Source organism: Genypterus blacodes, unplaced genomic scaffold, assembly GCF_046128005.1.
Source record: "Genypterus blacodes isolate CSIRO-AG114 ecotype Tasmania unplaced genomic scaffold, CSIRO-AGI_Gbla_v1 ptg000032l_1, whole genome shotgun sequence".
NCBI classification, from domain to species: domain Eukaryota; kingdom Metazoa; phylum Chordata; class Actinopteri; order Ophidiiformes; family Ophidiidae; genus Genypterus; species Genypterus blacodes.
In genome coordinates, this window is record NW_027466845.1 from 4,048,388 (window position 1) to 4,069,334 (window position 20,947).

At 45.2% G+C, this 20,947-nt stretch overlaps 2 protein-coding genes across 2 annotated transcripts; both read left to right on the forward strand.

Annotated features, from left to right (window-relative positions):
• Positions 1-334: 334 nt before the first annotated feature.
• Positions 335-4,177, forward strand: LOC142995067 (dicarboxylate carrier UCP2-like). The gene is made up of 6 exons (XM_076145963.1): positions 335-901; positions 1,348-1,555; positions 2,253-2,456; positions 2,537-2,638; positions 2,878-3,058; positions 3,425-4,177. The coding sequence occupies exons 1-6, from the start codon at positions 776-778 to the stop codon at positions 3,537-3,539; spliced, it is 936 nt and encodes a 311-aa protein (XP_076002078.1). The 5' UTR covers positions 335-775; the 3' UTR covers positions 3,540-4,177.
• A 4,728-nt stretch (positions 4,178-8,905) lies between these two features.
• Positions 8,906-14,533, forward strand: camkk1b (calcium/calmodulin-dependent protein kinase kinase 1, alpha b). Its single transcript, XM_076146182.1, has 17 exons — positions 8,906-9,065; positions 9,950-10,270; positions 10,347-10,394; positions 10,481-10,534; positions 10,607-10,658; positions 10,754-10,887; positions 10,996-11,032; positions 11,133-11,154; positions 11,280-11,368; positions 11,559-11,758; positions 11,839-11,892; positions 11,994-12,067; positions 12,301-12,388; positions 12,475-12,603; positions 12,844-12,947; positions 13,431-13,481; positions 13,585-14,533. The coding sequence occupies exons 2-17, from the start codon at positions 10,025-10,027 to the stop codon at positions 13,652-13,654; spliced, it is 1,452 nt and encodes a 483-aa protein (XP_076002297.1). The 5' UTR covers positions 8,906-9,065; positions 9,950-10,024; the 3' UTR covers positions 13,655-14,533.
• Positions 14,534-20,947: the final 6,414 nt, after the last annotated feature.

Here is a 20,947-nt window from a genome sequence, read left to right on the forward strand (position 1 = left end):
CCGCGATCCAGCAGGTCTTCTCTTCTGCCATCACATTAATTGCCTGCACGTTGTACTCAGTGTGATCAGTGGTGCTCTCAGGTACTTGGCATACCAGGTGCTGGCAATTAGACGTGATGGCAGAATAGAAAACCTGGGAGCGGGACTGACGCCATGTGTCAGTGTCGTGATCGCCATTTCCGGCTCGATCCAATCATGCGTTTGTACTAAAATGATGGTGATGAGTTCTATCTCGTCTGCTTTTACTTCACATGTTTTTACTTGAAATGCCGACGGTGTTTTCAGTTGGCTGGCGGCTGCAAACGGGGCCCAACATCAGAGATCCGCCCTCGTTGGTGTCACAGAGTTAAACTTTGTTCGTGTTTGGACACCTGACGCTTCCGCACTGATGAGCCTGGCAAACCGGCGATAAGAGGCTCCGGAGCTCTGTGCCTGACTTTTACCTTGTTTTACTCTCTGTACTTACACGTCGGTGTCGATCACTTTATGGCAGCCGGAGGACTGCAGTGCGCGGATCACTCGCTACCGGAGACTTGACGCTCCCGGTGGGGGGACGCAGAGCTCCAGGATCTGCCCGGGACCGCGATGACAGGACATGTGTTGTTAACCTTCACCCAGATTTAACCTGGAACCTCGGGAACTTTTTATTTAAGACATGGGAAGAGGTGTTGTCCCTTTGTGCGCATTGACCGTCTTCACAAACTCACAATTGTAGCTTTGGTGTATCTTTTGTGGATCCCTCTCCTGGGCGGACTTCTTCCTCTTCTTCTTCATCATGGTGGCTGTGGGAGCAGCTGACCTGGCTCCTTCAGCCGCGGTGAAGGTGTTCTCCGCCGGGACCGCTGCGTGTGTGGCCGACCTGGTCACTTTCCCCCTGGACACAGCCAAAGTCAGGCTGCAGGTTAGGAAGGAGCTCAGCAGGACGCGCTGTTCTCTAACGTGCTGCAACACACACACTCATACACACGCTCACACACTCGGGGCCATTATGTAAAGTGTTAAGCATTACATAAAGCTTTGGCATCTGCTACTACTCTCTTATCTATTGCCAGGTCTTTTTTTATGGAGGCTAACTTTGGAAAAAGTAGTTTGCATTGTTCAATTTAAATATTAACTCTTCAAGTTGTGCATTGTAATGATTGGGACTTAAATGTGTCAGAATTCACTCTAAAGAATCACTCATGTTACAGAAGTAAACATCCCCTAAGTTATAATAAATATTTATAATAAAAAGTTCGTATTATACAAATCTATACCTTTAAAATCACTTGAAACTTAATTGACCCTACTGCAGAATCAGGTGCTGCATTCTTACTGCCCTTTCTCATGTGTTTACATTTCCTTTAGATTCAGGGTGAATCCAAGGCTTCTCTGGACAGCCAGACGGTGAGATACAGAGGTGTGTCCGGCACCATCATCACCATGGTGAGGACCGAGGGGGCGAGGAGCCTCTACAACGGCCTGGTGGCCGGTCTGCACAGACAGATGAGCTTCGCCTCGGTCCGCATCGGCCTGTACGACTCCATGAAGCAGTTTTACACCCGAGGATCAGACAGTATGTACTCAAGTGCTTAGTTTTATCCTAATTAAACAGTGATGGGGATGCTGACCCGGTCCTCCTCAGCAGAATGTAAAATATTGTGTAATTATTCACTTTAACTCCACTGAGCTGATAACCGAGAACAAGTAGACAAAGTGAATGCTGTGATTTCAGGTTTTTAAGAATTTGTTGTGGAGCTGAAGAATGTTTAATATGTCCGACTAAACCACAGAAGGCTCCATGAGAAACGAGTACATTCAAGTGCTTATTGAGGAGGAACTGTTCAACCATGGGGCCACAACATGACTCAGTGAAAGAGAAAATGTTTTCATCATCGGTAACTTCAACGCCGTCTATGACAATTACTCAACCTTCAGGACGTTAGTCAGAATTCTGATGCCTCGTATGACTTAATGCCCGAGGCGAACCTTAGCGCCCTGCAGCACCGTATCATCTGTCAACAGTGTTGACATCAAACTCTGGAAAGTTCAGCAATTACAATCACACTGAAATTTATTGCTCACTGAGTCTCTGCACGTAACCGGTTACACCAGTTTGAAAGGCAAAGAGTAGATGCACATGTTGACTTCAAGCTTTGCAAAGACAGTTCTCATCCTCATAGTCAATATTGCAGCACATTTACACATGTATTGTCTATTAATCCCTCTGTAGTTTGTGTCAGATGAGGCTAACTTGTCTTCCTCTGTCACAGATGCTGGAATCGGGGTTCGTCTCTTGGCGGGCTCCACCACGGGGGCCATGGCCGTGGCCTTCGCTCAGCCCACCGACGTGGTGAAGGTGAGGTTTCAGGCTCAGGTCCGCAAGCCTGCGCCTGGCACTGTGCAGAGATACAACGGCACCATGGACGCCTACAAGACCATCGCCAGGGAAGAAGGCTTTAAAGGCCTCTGGAAAGGTAAGGGACTGTACAGGAGAGTGATCACATTTGTGTTCATTGTTGCCAATCAATAACAAGAACGTTACCTGTCTTTCCAGGTTGTCTGCCAAACATAGCTCGTAACTCCATCGTGAACTGCTCCGAGCTGGTGACCTATGACATCATCAAAGAGCTCATCCTGAAGCGCAACCTGATGACGGGTTAGTAAAGATCACAGAACAGATTTCTCAAAACAGGAATAAATGATTTTCCTTTCTTTAGAATACAAATTTAGTTGTAAAAAATATTAGTTTCCCTCTGAGATGTAGTGGAGTAGCAGTTGAACGTATCACAAATTGGAAATCATGGAGTAGCACAGCACTCAGATGTACTTGTTCCCATTCTGCATGAGTATGCATCTCCATTTCTAACTGATGTCCCTTGTTGTTGTTGTTGACAGATAATATGCCATGCCACTTCACCGCAGCCTTCGCCGCAGGTTTCTGCACCACCATCGTGGCTTCTCCGGTGGATGTGGTCAAAACTCGCTACATGAACTCCAGACCTGGACAGTACAAAGGTGCTTTGAACTGTGCCATGACCATGCTGGTGAAAGAGGGAGCCACGTCTTTCTATAAGGGGTAAGAGGAGGAGAGGAAGAAGAAGAGAGCATCTCATAATAGCAGCTGCTGGAAGAATCACTCAAGTCTTGTTGTTGTTCTCGTCAGACTGGGTTGTATTCAAATCTTGGCACTTTGGATAAATGTGTCTGCCAAATGTAAATAAAGGGAAGGAAGGAAAGAAGGAAGGATAGACTGATGGATTGTTTATATTTAGTTTTGAAAGCATCCAAACTCTAAAGTAAGATACTAAAGTAAGTACTCAGTCCTTACTTAGCTACCCTAAACGTTCCTCACACACACACACACCTATGTTAAAGGTACAATAGATTTATGATGAAGTACTTTTGTTTCTGTGACTCATCTTCATTTTGACACATCCTGCAGATTTGTGCCATCATATCTTCGCCTGGGCTCCTGGAACATCGTGATGTTTGTGACGTACGAGCAGATCAAGAGAGCTGTGGTGAACTTCCAGAAGAGCCCCGAGACTCCGCTTTGACCACCAGGGACGATCCGGGAGCCACATCTGAGATCGGCCGACTTATCTTTAGGAGGATTCGTTTACAGAGGAAAGTGTGTGCAGCTATGTGAGCTATTTATAGTTTTTAGTTGAATTTAGGTTTCGTTTATTTCTGTTAATATTGTGCCGCCAAGTCTGTAACGCACAAATGAGGCCTCAGCGGGGGATGTGAAGGATTCTGTTTAGTGAGGAAGAATCTCCTACAGATGTCATCTTTTTGAGTCTCGCGCAACAATCTGCCTTATTCTGTCTCATTTCCATATTCTGACGCTCATTTCTATTAGATTTGTATCAGAAACAGGTGGAACTTAATCTCATTTCACTCGTTTTGGTGTAACATGACACGATGACATGCAGGTCGTTTCTGTCACTAACGCACAACTTACACTTATTTCAGTTCATGTGCGAAAAGCCCTGATTCAGCATTCAGAGGTGAAGCTGCACCGCTCCCACTGTTTGTTGAATCAACTTTAGGTTTTACTTGACGTCCGTATCATTTTAGAAATGATCATGTGATGAATCCTTGTCAGAAACAAAGGCAAACAAAGGGTTCTGTGTGTTTTTAAAGTTTCGTTTAAAGTCTGAAAGGTCTAATAAATATCAAACACTTCCCTCAATATGTTGGTGTGTTTGTGTATTTGATCTGTTGATAGTTTGTAGGTTGAAGGTCTGTCAAGCCTCCAGGTGTAATGAATTCATATTTCAGTCTGTGTACACACACACACGCACATGTATCCTGTCGCAAGCTACCTGCCCCACCTGCCAACGCAACCAATCAGGATGTGAATAGGTGTTTGGTGTGGGAGAAGCATGGAGGGAACATCTGGAACGTCAGGAACATCTGGAATTCCTCACTAACTCACTGCTGGACTCGTACTTCACATTGAGATGCAGGTAAAGTTCCTGCTTTGTTCTCCTTCAACCACTAGTTTCCCCCGTTAGGTCTTGGAAGCTTCTAAGCTCTCATACTTAAGGCTACTCTTGTTTTAAAGTAGATACATTTTCTAGCTTTTCTTTTAATAAGGTAGTTGGCTCCACAACACTATTACAAAAGTAGCTACACTACTACTACATTCAAGCTACTTCCCGGTCCAACATCAATGTTTGTGATGTTTTCCGTGTGTGTGTGTGTCTCTCTCTCTCTCTCTCTCTCTCTCTCTCTCTCTCTCTCTCTCTCTCTCTCTCTCAAACACTTACTCCACATATAAGGCATGAAGTGTTAATTCAAATATACAGTCTGTTTGTTTTTTCAAGGTCTGCTTGAGGACAAAAGAAGCCAGCCAGCGTGGCCACACAGCCTCTGTAAGTGTCACACACTCTTGCTGCATCACAGGAAGCTTCAGCCAGTTCTGTCTTTATTGCAGCCTTGAGTTAATCTCATTAAATCGAAGGGTTCTATTTATTACAGCAAACAAACAGTCCCATGAAAAAAATAAATATGGAGGTGAAAGGCAACAAACAATCAGCTGACAGACAAGAAAATTGCCCAATTTGAGTGGAGTGGGACAATGGGGGCTGCTGACACAGATGTAACTGAAGTCTGTGCCGTAACAAAAGCCTTTGAACGCTCCACCTTGCTAATCATCTCCTGTGATGCCGGTGAGCTTTCTCCATGGTTGCACCGGCCTGGTGAGCCTAATCGGACCATATGGCACCCTGGCTCACTCTGAAGGGGGCCAGGTCGGTCAATGGGATGGACACACACACACACGCAGCTACAGAGAGGTGAAAGAGCCTCTGTTATGTGAAGGGCTAAATTACATATTTAACGAGCCTATTGTGAGTTTAAAGATGTACGGGGAAGAGGCGTTCACGGTCCTTGGCAGGAGTCTGCACGCAAATCATCGCAGGTATCGCGTGTCGGTGAGGAGTTCAAGTTCACTCAGTGACCGACTGTACCCAATATGTTCAGAGAGAAGACCCAGGTTTAAATGTTTATTTGTTTTTTATTTAACTTTTGCAGCTTTTTTTTTATTGATGCTTTTAAGATCAGAGGGGAAGCAGTGCAAGTTATTTTCTTTTAAGCTCATATAAAAGTTTACATCCTTCTACAGTCTTACAGAGGAATTTGGTAGAATTTGCTGTAAAAACCCTCAATGCACGGGATGATTTTAAGGAAAACATCATTATTGATTTTTCCTGTATGAGTCAAATCTCTGCTGTATCCATGAGACCTTCAATGGACTTTGCAGAGGGTCGTAAAAGTCAATGCTGACAGCTGACACTTTCCAAGCAGTATTGTTCCATACTATTTCAAATAATTGATTGTTCTTATTCTTTAAATTGTAAACTAACATCCTGAGCCTCCTTCAGATGCTCACTAAGGCCCCAGGTGATGCTTCCTGTGCTGCAGCAGTGGCTTCAGACGGACGGGCCTCGTTGGCCATTTGGCGCCGTGTCCGTGCAACCTGGGACACACAAGCCCGTTGCTGTCGAAGCCAAACGTTAAACCCTGCGATGGCTGGATGCCAAAGGGCAGCAGGAAGGGAGGGAGGAGGGGAGCGGAGGAGGCCAGGGAGTGGCAGCAGGCGGGCAAGATGGTGGCTGTGGGTAGAGTCCACACTGGGTGGTAAGGGTGGAGTATCTGCTCGGCGTCGGTGTAAATCTGGATGTCTCTCTGTGTTGTCTGCCACTCGAGCTGCGTCGCTTCCTGAAGCTTCTTCACCAGCACCTGCCTGATGTGCTGCAGCTTCCTCGACGAGTGGAAGGACCTCAAGAAATCCACCAGGGACATCTTCCTCTCCGCAAACCTTTGAAACAGCAGCTGTTTTGGGGGAAATTGCAATGTTTCACTTTTGTATAACATTTAACTGCATTTGCTGTCAATCACATTCTTTACAGACTTCAGCCCTCCTTTGCTTCCACTCCAGCCTGGACTTTATGGATCAACATTGTGCCTCTTGATCTCTCCGTGTCACCCAGCTGTGCTCTCTCCCACACAGTACAGACCTTATTTCTGTCACACCCCTCCTCAGTAACCCGTTAAATACTTTAGTAGGTGAAAAGCCCTGGAGGTGTGTAGGTGTGCAGTGTTGTGTTACAAGCCTAAAAATAAACATATATTGGACCATAAAGAGATTATAAACAGCAGTTCACTACGTAACAAGAAGTAATTCACAAATCCTAACAACTTTACACTAAGAAGGTATAGGTAGGAAACTCATAACTAAGTGGTTTAAGTTAATAATGAAGTAAGTCTGCTCATGATCTTATTGTACTCTAAGCAGGAATACTAGCAATACTCATATTTGTTGTATGGCTTTAATGTTTAAACTATAGAACCAGATTTTGGTTTGTTTATGTAAAGTTACACTTTGCACTGTATATATATTGTCATTTATATATCAGGAAAGAAAACAAGAACGTTCATCATTAAACAGCAGTTCCTATCCCAAACCAACCAATTAGTAAAATACTTTATTAGTATAAGTAAAGTTAATTACCTCACACTCTTCCTCAGCATGATGAATCTTCTTCTGGAGACAAAACTGAGCAAAATCAACGCTGTATCTGTCTGCTGCAAAATGAGACATTGTTTTTTAGCATGAACACACACACATGGTATCACATGGTATACCAGGGGGTTTCAAACTTACCAAGTTGCTCTTGTTTGGCCTGGATGAGGGTCAGAAGTTTCTCTTGCTGCTTGTATTTCATCGAAAGAAGGAGCTTTGTGTCTCTAAATGAAGGTTTTCGAGATAAACTGCTTTTGGCCAGAGTTTGATTTGAAACTAGAATCCTCTCTGTCGCTCTCTGCACACCCTGGAACTGGAAATGACCGTTAAGCCCTCACACAAGGAGAATGTGTTTACAGAGGATGGAGTTGTGAATATAGAGGTTCCAACATGCAATTTAGTTTTTGCCTCCAATAGAAATAGAGAGAACTTCACATACAAAGAGAAATGAGAAAAGGTGAAGTTTTAAGGTTTATTTCCATCAAGCTGCTCACCTTTTCACTACATCTGATTATGTGATTCATTTTGTCCTCATCTTCCAAAAGCTCCTGAAGGTCTCTGGTCCTTAACGCCCCAAACTGTGCTGACAGAGACATGATGAAGGTGATGGTGATGATGATGGTGATGATCCTCTACTTTCTTTGCTTTAGGAAAGTTTCCTTGTTTGATGCAGCTGCATCCTGCTGCAGGTCGAAGCGTTTCACACTTTAAAACGTGAGTATGGCCGCGCTGTCGTGGTGCCTTCAAGAGCTGTCGAAAACGTAGTAATTTTACAAATACGTGTTGCTAGGTGAGAGAAGACACAAACCTGTGAGTATCCAACATATTACCGACATCAACATCTTAATGGATAATCATTTGGGGCTTCTATTTTTTTTTTTTTTTTTAATTCAAATATTTCTATTTAACGAATTCACTTCCTCTTTCTAATGTGAGTTAATAAAGACAAAACCACAATTGCAGCATTTGTTGTATTTTCATTTTAGCGTTACATCTAGTGCAAATTAATCGTAAATCTATATTGAAGAATCGCCAATTAAACGATTCTCTTGTTTGCAGCAACTCAAATTGTAAGGTTTTGCGCCGTGTTTGTTATGTCAATAACAATATTTAGAGAGATAAAAACGTATTTCCTTTTTACCCTACCGGAAACGCTTCATAAAACGCCTATATCAATTATAATATACTGGATCGTAATATAATCTAGATGTCTGCACACTAATATTGTATTTTTAATATTAAGTTTCTTGATTCAGCTCGTTTGTTCGTATGCGCATGTGCACTGCTTTAGTACGGTTATCTGCGTCGAACGAACACGGAAGTAAACGCGTAAATTCTCTCGTCGCATCATTCCTCTTTGTGACGCGTCCAGCTGAAGACACGTTGAAGTTCGGTCCAAACAAACAGATAAAAAGCTGAATTCGTCGTTACTACAGACGTTTTCACGCTTTTCGTTGAACCTACACAGCTTCCACAAGCTAATAGGCGAACTTCACAAGTTGCTGCCATGTTGTGGTGTTAATAAATACATTTTAATGAACGTTTTCTGGAATACCGCTTCAATAGTTTGTATCAGAACCTGTTTTAATTTACCGGTCCTTGAAGTCCTCTCAGTACTACAATTCTCCCCCCCCCCAAGATGGAAAAAGTGCTTTAGATGACGCTGTGAGGGCTTATTTATTTATTTATTTATGTGAGAGCCAACAAATGCAGTTGTGTGTGTGATTATGATTATATTGCATGTTCTTTGAATGGAGGTCCAGCTTTGTCCTGTTGTTGTTGTTGGGTGGAGCCTGTCCCTGTCCCTCTCCCTGTCCCTGTCTCTGTCCCTGTCCGCAGCACAGTCCGCTCTGTGCACCGTCAGCCTCCCTTAGAATAACTCTGCCTCAGGCTATAAACAGACACGTAATCCTCCTTACAGGCGCTCTCCCTGTCCCCTCATCAGTGAAAGTCCTGCACTGAGACACAAAGGAGCTTCCTCCTCCTCCTCAGCAGCAGCACAGCATGCAGATTAACCACAGCAGCCAGCAGCACCGGAGCCAAACACACGGTGAGTCAATCAAATCATGTGAGATTGTGTTTTGGTCGAAGTTGCATTGAACTTGACCTCTGATTTGCAGTAAATGAAGGTTGAAAAACAACTTCAATCCCATTAGGTCTTTGGTGCATGTCGGCATCCCTGTTGTTTATCTTTGTCAAATCTAACGTTGTGTATCTTTACACACTGCAAAGGCATGTCGTGTTTTGCATATGTGTGCATATTATCTTTTTAATAGGTTTGTTTGTTTGTTCAGACCTCCTTCCGTCTTGCATAAGAGGATTTTAGTTTGCATAGTGTGTGTGCAGCGTGGAAGTGCTGGAGCTCAGGGTTTAAAGGCTTCTGCACAACAACATTACTAGTATGACATTACAACAACATTTCTGTGTGTGACCAGAGCAGGTTTGAACTCTCTGCTAAACAAGCAGAACGTTTGTCTGAGCGGTCTGTTGCCTTTAGCTCTGCTCCAGAAGATACGTTTCATTCCACCTGCAGTTCTCAACCTGGCCTCTAGTTGGCTTCTCAGAGGACATATCGGGCCTGAATGCATATCTTTAGATACAGTTAGAAGTATGTAGCCTGAGTTTATAACTGAAGTACAAAGTTTAGGTGTCAGATGGGTGAAGTCCTTTGAGACGCAGCTCAGCTTCCTCTCCCCCTTCCTCTCCTCTGATTTGTCTCCTCAGCATCTCTACCAGCCTCATCTCACCTACCTGAGCATTCAATATACACATTCTTCCTCTTTATCTGGCTTTTACCTGTGTTTTTGACCATTGACTGTTCCCTGCTTGACTGAATTCCTGCCTTGTTTCACTAAAGACTTTCTGCTTTTCTAACCTGCTCCTGTTCTGGGTCTGATATCTGAACATCCCAGTCTGTGGTTTCCTTCCATTCAGGGCCCTGATGTGTCCTCGGCCACCTCGGCTCCGGTGACACCAGGTACCCTGAGTTGTGAATGAGAAGCAGCCGCCATGAGCTCTGGCCCAGGCTGCAGGAGAGAGCCGGACTCGGAGCATCACGCCGAGCTGGCCGACTTGGTGGAGGCCATGAACGTGGCCTCCGACCGCAAGGCGCCTCTCAACGGCTACAGGTCGGGGGCGCCGAGGGCCGGGGACCTGGCCAGGGCACACAGGAAGATGTCGCTGCAGGAGAGAGGGAGCCGCGGCGCCCGGCAACCGACCATCGAGACCAAGCGCGTGTCCATCACAGACGCTGATGTGAGCGACGCTGATGCACAGAGATTTACTTCTCCTGTCGATGCTTCCACTGATTGATCTCTTTTTCTTTCTGCAGGACTGTGTTCATCTCAACCAGTATAAGTTAAAGAATGAGATTGGAAAGGTGAAGAATGAATCCTGTCTTTGCTCTCCAATAAGCACAGGCAAAGCATTTATTAACCCTTTCCATGTTTGTTTTGATGCCTTCAGGGTTCGTATGGCGTGGTGAAGCTGGCCTACAGTAAAGACTCTGAACAGTATTATGTAAGTTATAACACACAATGGTGCTTTCAAGGTTCTCAAGGATTTCCGTGTTAATGATGTCGTTTGTTTTAGGCCATGAAAGTTGTTTCAAAGAAGAGGCTGATGAAGCAGGGGGGCTTCTTACGTAAGTGACATCTTTGGGTCAGGAAGAAGATTCAAACAGCAAGCAATTGACACCAAATATCAACCGTGTGTGTGTGTGTTTGTGTGTGTGTTCAGGCCGGCTGCCCACTCAGGGGTCCAACAGGAAGCAGGATCCGTCCTCTAAGGCCTTGGGGCCTCTGGAGCGAGTGTACCAGGAGATCGCCATCCTGAAGAAACTGGACCATCCTAATGTGGTTAAGCTGATTGAAGTGAGGCGACGTCCTGCACACACTCGCACACAAACACACACACTCTGCCACCTTTCAAACCTCACAGCGGCGTCACAGTGGACCTCAGTGATGTAATGTGTCTTGCAGGTGCTGGATGATCCTGATGAAGACGGACTCCACATGGGTGAGAGTTCATTCATTCTTTTCAAATGAATCCCATTTTGCTTGTTGTATATGAATGAAATCAGACAGAATCCTGACCCGACTGACTGTTTGTCCTCCAGCCTTCGAACTGGTGACCAAAGGGTACGTGTCTGTGCTCTGCGGAGACCAATCAGGACACGTCGGATGTCAGTGTCGTTAGCTTCCATAGGGGATGAAATACACGTTGTGTTTATGTGTGTGTGTGTGTGTGTGATCCTGTGGCTCAGTGCAGTGATGGAGGTTCCCACAGAGAGTCCTTTCACTGAGAAGCAGGCTCGCTTTTACTTCAGAGACGTGGTCCTGGGACTGGAGTACTGTGAGTTCACACACACAACACAAGATAGCTTCACTGTTATCAGCATCAGCTCAAACACTCACTGATATCTTTGCTTATTTAACTACAAATATAAAATGTTAACGCTCTTTCTTGTTGGTAAAAGTCCTAAATCATTCTTCCTGCGGTGTCTCACAGCAGATGAAGATGTTTTCCCTCTCCTTCTCTCCAGTGCATTACCACAAGATCGTCCACAGAGACATCAAACCGTCCAACCTGCTGCTGGGAGACGACGGTCACATCAAGATCGCAGACTTTGGCGTGAGCAACCAGTTTGAGGGGGCGGACGCCCTTCTGTCCAGTACGGCGGGGACTCCGGCCTTCATGGCGCCAGAGACCATGACGGAGCACGAGCAGAGCTTCAGTGGCAAAGTGAGGAAGACCTTTGTTATGAGACGATGAAGTTCCCGCTGGTGACATAGTGCTGATGTGTGTGTGTGTGTGTCCTCCAGGCGTTAGACGTGTGGGCGCTGGGAGTCACGCTGTTCTGTTTCGTCTTTGGGAAGGTAATGCTCTCAGCAGAAGGTCGCCTGGAAACAAAAACGCAAACACAAAGACTCCACAGTTTCAAAGTTCTGTCTTATTTCTTCTGATGTTGCCGTTCCAGTGCCCTTTCTATGATCAATACATCATCGCCCTGCACAGCAAGATCAAGAACAAACCTGTGGAGTTCCTAGAAACGTAAGTAAAGGTCAGAATTCTGCCTCAATTTGATAGTTTGTTATGTTTAATATCCAGGTTTCTCATAACATTGGAGCGAGTGAAGCTCTGATGATGCAGTGGAGGTGAGAACTGAGCAAAGATGAAGAGGACAGAAGAGGAGAGAAGGGATAACCAGGGATATGAGTGCAGGAGGGATCTTTTTGCTGCTCAGTTTGCATGGTAGAGATCCGGACTCTGCCTTGTTTCCCCAGGCCAGTGATCAGTGAGGACCTAAAGGAGCTCACGGTGAAGATGCTGGATAAGAACCCTGAAACAAGAATCACCATCCCTGAAATCAAGGTAAGTCAACTAAAACACGAAATATGATGACTAAGGTGAATGTGTGTGTGTGTGTGTGTGTGTGTGACGATGCTGCGTGGTTGCAGCTTCACCGGTGGGTGACGGAGGACGGAGTGAATCCTCTTCCTCTGGAGGAAGAGTACTGCACAGCGGTGGAGGTCACTGAGGAGGAGGTGCAGAACAGCGTCAAGCTCATCCCCAGCCTCTCTGCTGTGGTGAGTCACACACACTCACACACAGACCCCTCTAAAGGGTTATTACCTTATTACACACATCCGCTTCTATTCAGGTTGATTGAATTGAAGCAACCGGGGCGTTAAAGTTTGCTCCTTATGTCACCTTGGAAGTTGTTGAAGTCACAGGAAGTCAAATTTCACAAGATTTTGATGATGTAGCATAGAGAGAACTCATAAAGAAGCCTAGTGAGACGAGTCTGACTCCCTTGTTGTCCTCAGATCCTGGTGAAGTCCATGCTGAGGAAACGCTCCTTCAGTAATCCCTTTGACTGTCCAGCCGGGCGAGCGGTGAGGTCCATGTCTGCCCCCGGTGGTCTCCTTACGTAAGTACTGACGTGGAGATTAGGCCTGAGGCAAGACAGATGAGGGCTTATTAATATAGGCCAGGTGACTTGTGTGTGTGTTTGTCTCCTCCATTGTCCAATCTGCCCCATGAATCTCTGAGCAGGCTGTACTCCCCCATATTTGTGTCGTTTGGTCGCTCCTTAGCTGGCCCATAACAGTGTTTGTCTGCTGATAAGCTGAGTGGCAACTCTGAGGTCACGGCCTCACTGCTTCTGTCTGCCATTAAAGCTGGGGGGGTCTGGTGTGTGTGTGTGTGTGTGTGTGGGCACAGCTAATTAGACGTCCAAATGTAGAGATGTAGAGCTGCAGATAAGCTCCAGCAGCTCCTCCCAGTGCTGCAGACAGCGACTCTAACACAGGGAACGCTTCGGAGGAGAGATCAGATCAGGCTTGTGTACTCTGCTTTTTCTTCTTCTTCATCTTCTTCTTCATGTCCCTTCTCGCTCTCTTCTTTCCTACAGTGGTGCTTTGAGTTTATTGGGGTCTTCACCTTTCCTCCATCCCTCCTTGCGGTGAGTGTATTAAAGCAGCATTCAGACGCACCTTGAAGACGCCCGGCGTCGTCTGAGCGTCTGAGCGTCTGAGCGTTGTGTGTCTGCGTTTGTTGGCCCACAGGAATGTGAGCAAGGAGGGCAGCAGAGAGGAGCTGGAGGATCTGTATGAAGACGACGCGTTTGCAGAGTGAGAAACAGGAGTGCAGAATCTTCTCCTTTCTACGGCTCCTTCATCCTCCGTTTGGGATTTCCTGTCTGCTCCTTTTCTTCATTCATACACTCTTCCTCTCTATCGCGCGACCGTTTATTTGACAATTTTCTCCTGCAGTAAAAGCTTTTGTTCTGCCGGCTCTCTTTCCCCGTGGCGAAGGCTGCGCAGGCCGCCAGCAAACACAGGCTGGTGCCAGCTCGCTCATTCTCTTGACCCCTGACCTTTGTTAATGGTTACTGCTGCCTGACACAGGTGGAGGGAAGCTCGTCGTCTCTGTCACACTGCTGCTTCTCGCCCACGGTGACGGTCGCTTCCTCTCTAACGTGGTGCAGATGGTTTTTGGAATTTGAGTGGTTTTTCCTCATTCATGATGTCGCTAGGGAGCGTTGCTAGGGGGGTTCCATTCATGGCAGTGTTTTGGTAATGCAAATTGAAAAAAAATGCGAGTATTTATGTAAAATACAGTGAGAAAAAAAAGGAAATACTGGAGCCTGAACAATGTTTTTTGCAACTTTGGAGGCGTCTGGACTATTGGTACTCGTTGCAACTCAACACAAATGTACACACACACACACATATGCTCTCCAATTATAGTAGTATATAATAGTTATATTAATAATATAAGATACAGCAGTAATGAAGGATAACCGGTCAAATATTAAGTAATGTATTAAACGATAACACAGCTTGTTGTTGCAGTTTAAGATCCTTACATTATTACAGATTCAGACAAGACTCATCCCGTACAGTGAGGTAAACATCCAGCTTACCTGCGTTAAATGTAAATATTGACTATAAAAGGAGATATTTGTACATTCTTTCATACAGATGTTGAAGAAAATAAAGTTGGTTCTTATAATGTTGCCTCAGAGTGATGATAGTTTAGCTTTATTATATTCTGTAAATGCCACACAGCAGGCAGAGCTGCAGTGCCGAGGGTGGACACTAGGGGGCGGGCTTGTCTCAGCCTGTCAGCAACAGATTATCTGCTTTCCTAGCAGCTCAGTGACAATTTAACGATAATTACAAACCTTCTGACAGTCATTATCCTAATTTATGTATGAATGAAGGTCAAATGATTTTATTCTTGTCCTTTGACACCCAAAGGTCGCTCTCACGTATGGAACCACGGTGTAATGATGAAGCACTTCAGCCTGTCGGTCACTAGGGGGCAGCATTGTGTTATATGTGGACATGAGCGCTGAACAACACAGCACTTGTGACAGCAAGTGTCCACTGCTGAAGTGCTCTTAGGCAAAAAACAGTGAAGATGTTTCTGGAACATTTTACAGTTAAGTGACATTTTCTATGTATTTGTAGATTTGATGTATCTGCTTACTTTCTCTTCTCTCTGATTGTGCTACAGAAACAGCAGGTTCAGTATTGAGGATGAGGATGAGGATGAGCAATGATGCTGCAAAATGTAAAAAAAGCCGAGTCCAGAGTCCTGATCAGCACAAATGTCAGACACACACACACACACACACACACACACACACACACACATAGAGGGAGGGAGAGTGCTGGAGTGGGCATTAAGGTTCTCCTGGAGGTACATGATGTAGGTGGAAGGCAGAACAGTGAAGAGAACAAACAAAGGAACCAGGTAGAGCAAATCAATTCTGGAAATGATACATTTTACTATTTATTTTGTTGAGATAGTTCCATTTATTATCCACATTTTGCTTCTTTGTAAGGAGGTCCAAGTCCAGAAACACATGCTGTCGCCCCACTAATGTGAGGAAAAAACATACAGAACATAAGAATCAAGAAAACATTGAAAGTATTCTTTGAAAAATCCAACATGCCATGTAAAACCTTAGTTGTTGACCTTTAACTCCCTCTCAGGTCACTAAGAGCTTCAGTTTATTCCCTAAAATGACCTCAGTGGCAGCAACAACCCTAGTTCAGTTTAAACTGTTCATCTTCACTTGGTCTCTGATGTTGTTGGAGCATGTTGGAGATATTTGGCGTTCACTTAACTCATCTGTATTTGACCTGTAGTCCATAGAATGAAGCTGCATGGATCCACCAATGTGATGAGCTCATCTACAGGAAGTTACAATCAAATATCTCCACTGTTGCCTCAGGAAGTGTAGATTGATTACTAACCTATAGTAACTTCCAGGTGCCCCATAATGTGAAGTATAAATATGCAAGAGTTGATCAAGTCGTGCATAACTTCTATCTCTGTTGATGAAATTCCTCTAAGGATCTGAGGACAAAATGCTTCAATTTACAAACAAGCAGGGTTAGAAATGTGACAAAGCGACTGTATATCATGAGAACATACAGCTGCTTTACCTATTGTATGTGTAAGAACATCACACACACACGTCACATCACAAAGACTAATTTAGAGCTTGATGAGCTGGATGTGCTCTTACAGAGAGATGGCTGGATCAGTGTCGGTCTCGTAGTGTTGGAATCTCTCCATGTTTGTCCTGTAAATGTGGTGAGAGACTGAATAATCTGATCACAGTGTCCCTGAGTGTTTGTGTTCTCTCAGTCTGTTTCTCTGCTGTTGCTGTTGCGGTTGTGTGTGTGTGTGTGTGTGTGTGTTAGAACAGGGAGGAGTGTTTCTGAGCAAAGATTTCTGTGGAAACTGTTGCTATGCAACAGCAACAATACAGCTCTCATACAGAGTGACTTAACTGTATGACTGCTCTTTTCCTCAGCACAGCCTGAACCACCCAACCCTGTGCAGCGGCCGATTCTATTATTCTCTACTCTACTCTACGCTATTCTATTCTATTCTATTCTATTCTATTCTACATTAGTCCAGTCTGTTCTGTTCTTGTCTAGTCTATTCTGCAATTCTATCCTCAAGCTGTATTCTACGTAGTCTGGTCTAGTCTGGTTGAATTTTCTCTACGCAGCTCTATTCTATTCTATTCTAGTCTAGTCTAGTCTTGTCTATTCTGCAGTTCTCTCTGTTCTGTGTAGTTCTGCAGTTTTATTCTAGTCTATTCTAGTCTACCCTGCAGTTCTATGTTATTCTATTTCCTCCTGCTGTTGTGTTTGACAGGATAATAACATATTTATCTTCATGCTGTTTCATATTTGATTGAAGTTGGGGGGGTTTGGTTCCTCCCTCAGTGTGATCCAGCGTCCACCCGGCCTCCACCTCCACGTCTAGTTTGTAGTTTATGTTGAGGCCTTTGGTTGGACAGCGACCCTCTCAGTGTTTCTGTCACAGCACCCCAGGGGGCCGTGTGGGTGACCTCTCCCTCTGTGTGTGTGTGTGTGTGTGTGTGTGGTACCGTAAGCCCAGGTTCTCCCTCTCTCTGTTGGGAATCCCCCCGGCCCACACACTGACTCACCGAGCCTCACGCAGACCCACAAACACTGCAAAGGTATAATTTGTCAACCAGTTGGCACCTTAGCAACTAATTGTTCAAACAAAGCGTGAGTGATCTTTGGCCGACTAGACGCTGCGTGGTTCAAAGAAAGCACACACCAACACACACACACACACACACACACACACACCTCGCACTCAAACAGGATACACACACGCGGATGTAAGTCTTAAAAGCGACGAGTGTGAGCTTATTTATTTCCTGAATCCAACTGGAGCAGGGTTTCTAAACTAGCTTGGTAATGCTAAGCAGATGGTGACAGAGTGTGTGTGCGCGTCTCTCATCAGATCACATGAGTCAACAATACTGGCATGTCGTGAGTTAATTATCACTTTGCGAGGCTGTTTGAGGTGAGAGGCACGCCTTCCAAAAATAGACGTTACAATGATGCTCAGTATCGCACAAGACTAAAGTCACAACACCAAACAAACCCTGAACAAGTCAAAGAACCAAGAATCACACCAACGGATCAGCCGGGTGTGTTTGTTTTGTGTACTGACCGCTTACGTAACAATGATGGTAAATGTTAATTGCAATTATTCTAAATGTAATCAGGACTCATGATGGGGCAGCTTGTATCAGGGAACACAACCACTAATAGGAGGATAATGAGGTAATGGTTGATGATTAGTGATCAGTTTCAAGCCGTGTGGTACCTGAACGCCTCATCACAGTTTCCACACGTTGAAGAATTACAAGCATATTGAGATTAAAATCATTTTATTGAGCTGTACGTCGACTTTATGAGGAGCAGGAGGAAGATTGTGAGTGTGTTGATAGTTTGGTGAATGTTGTATGTCAGGAATATGACGTTTGAAAGTCTTTACAGGGACTTAAAGGTGGATTTAGTGACTTACTTTAGGTGACATTCTTCTAATAAGGCAGCCCGTTTCTGTTGTTTCTGCGTGTAATGAACAGATGAGGATGTGATGTGATGTGATGTGGGCTTGAAAAGGAAAAGCAGAGTGATGTAACACAAACAGGTGCTATTTAATTTTAGACTCTCTCACCTCTTACTAACTTTTATTCATCACACAAGCTTCTGTAGTTATAAATATTCAGCTGCATCATCGGTTTGATCCTCAGCTTCAGATCAGCGTTTAGTCCAGTCCATCGGTCCATGTTCAAACTGAACGTGGCGGCACAGAGGAGGAGCGTTGTGTGTGTGTGTGTGTGTGTGTGTGTGTGTGTGTGTGTGTGTGTGTGTGTGTGTGTGTGTGTGTGTGTGTGTGTGTGTGTGTGTGTGTGTGTGTGTGTGTGTGTGTGTGTGTGCGTGTGCGTGTGTGTGTGTGAATGTGTGTGTAGGCCTCCCAAAAACCTCCTGCCATTGTGCTTTCTGCAGAATATTAGATCACAATGAATCCCTGGAATGTTTTGGGACGAGCGTTCTCTCCTCTTTAGAAGCCTGCAGCTGCATGTTGTGGCACTTTTCGATAAATAATCCAAAGTCTAAATGTTATGTTGAATAATTCATCCCTCGGCTTCAGTCATGCATAACATCTGTGTGTGTGTGTGTGTGTGTGTGTGTGTGTGTGTGTGTGTGTGTGTGTGTGTGTGTGTGTGTGTGTGTGTGTGTGTGTGTGTGTGTGTGTGTGTGTGTGTGTGTGTGTGTGTGTGTGTGAGAGAGAGCAGAGGGAGAGGCAGAGAGGCGGCGTCACTCTCGTGTCTTGTGAGTGTTTGGCAGTGAAGCGGTGGATCGAATGCCGTGATTTTGTGTTTTCTGTGCATTTTCACACCCCAGCCGTGTGTGTGTGTCTCTGTGTGTATGTGTGTGGGTGTTTTACTCAGCTGGGGGTGAAACTAATGAATCAGAGTTTCTTCCCCATCGACAAGGAGGCCAAAGTCTGTACAGTGGAGCGCTGTCACATCGATGTCTCCGCTCTACTCTGTCTGCTCACAGGCTGCAGGGAGGAGGAGGCCTATTTATAGAGCTCTTTCTCTCTTTCTCACTCTCTCACTCTCACTCTCACTCTCACTCTCACTTTCACTCACTTTTCTCTCTCTCGCTCTCTTTTCACTGTCTCTCTCTTCTCTCTTTTATCTCTCCCTCTGTCTCTCTCTCTCAGTCTCTCACTTCTCTCTCTCTCTTCTCTCTCTCTTCTCTCTTTTCATTCTCTCTTCTCACTCTCTCTCTCTTCTCTCTTTTCTCTCCCTCTTATCTTATCTATCTCTTCTCTCTCAGTCTCTTACTTCCCTCTCTTCCCTCTCTCTCTCTTCTCTCTTTTCTCTCTCTCCTCTCTCTCTCTCTCTCTCTCTCTCTCTCTCTTTCTCTTCTCTCTTTTCACTCTCTTCTCTCTGTCTCTGTCTCTCTTTTCTCTCTCTCTCTCTCTTCTCATTTTTCACTCTCTTCTCTCTGTCTCTCTGTCTCTCTCTTCTCTCTCTCTCTCTCTCTCTCTCTCTCTCTCTCCCTCTCTCCCTCTAATGGCCTGATGTTCCTGAAGCAGTGGACCTGTTATCTCTGAGCATCTTTGAGGTGCTGATCACGTCGAGTCACAGCAGGGGAGCGTCAAGTTCTCAAACCGGTGACGTGCTCGTCTGTCAGGATCCCTGGTGGACCGGGTAATATGAAGAATCTAATCTTCACATCTCATATGGATAACAGCGACAGAACGCAGATAATACTCAGCTTCTGTGAGCAGGTTGGTCACGAGTTTCCAATCCGACACCTCCAGGCCTCCCACACCAAACCCACAGAGCCGTCCATCTCTATCTCTGTCCGCCCTGTGTGGAAGTTATAAGCATATTCTTTCAGCGATGATGTAACAGCTCAACGTGAATTAATGGCGGAGAAATCTCAACGCTGCAGTTCAACTCCGACTCCTACCGTCCCGGTGTCAACTCCGGCGAAGCTCCCGTTACCCCAGAGCGCCACAAACCCTTGACAGCCTTGGCGAGGTTTGATGATAAATGGCTCGACAACGGCTCGCTGGGTCTGCCAGACGTACGACTCACCGAGGGGTTCCAGGAAATTTGTAGGCAGCAAGAAAATGCTGCATTCTGCGCAGAGTTAACAATGGAAATCAATGGACGACAACAAAAGCTCAGACCTCTTGATGACCTTTAGACGAAAAATCACTGACCTCATGTTCTCTGAAGTGCAGGAAACTACGGAACGGCTTCACTGGATCGTGGAAAATAGAGGAAATCAGGCAATCTGGTGTTCAGAAAGTCCCAAAAAATGAACTTCTGCTCGTTAGACCTAAACCCACTACCCTCTAAGTCTAACTCATCAATCCGGCTCTTAACGGCGTCACATTTGCAGAGCGCTAACAAGGAAATGCGTTCAGTGACTCGGGCGGTGGGGGGTGGGGGGGCGTGGGCCTGTGGGTGACATATTTATGGTTGGTTGATCACTTGTGCCTCGCCGTCCTGAATACGAGCCTCCCCTCAGGAAAACAACGCTGCATGTGACCAACAGTCAACACACAGAGCAGTTATTGTGCAAAAGGAGCCGAGTCTCTTCCTTCAACAATTTCTCGTTTGTATGCATCTGTGGCCGTGACCTTTCAGATCCAATCTTCAGAGGACGATCGTGACATCAATTAAAGCGATTTGAATAATGAGGAGCGAAACACAACAGATTAGAGGGTTAATTATGAAAATCTAGCTATTGGAGAGATTTTGGTTACATTTGTTAAATAGCCTTTATTAAGGGCCGGAGATGAAGTTCCTCTGCCTGCAGTGTGACGGATCTGCGGCTGTGTAATCTCACCAACAGACTCCAGCAGAGATGACGAGGTCGCCCTGCATTCAAACACAAACTGGAACTCATAAGCTGGAGCTGAATTCTAATGTCTCCTGTGTGGATCCAGCTTTCTTCCTCTTCTTCTGCTTTTTTTTTTTTACAGGATGCAATAGGTGTCTGAGCAGTGCAGCAAGGAGCCTGTGCTGATATAGTGGGATCCTTATTA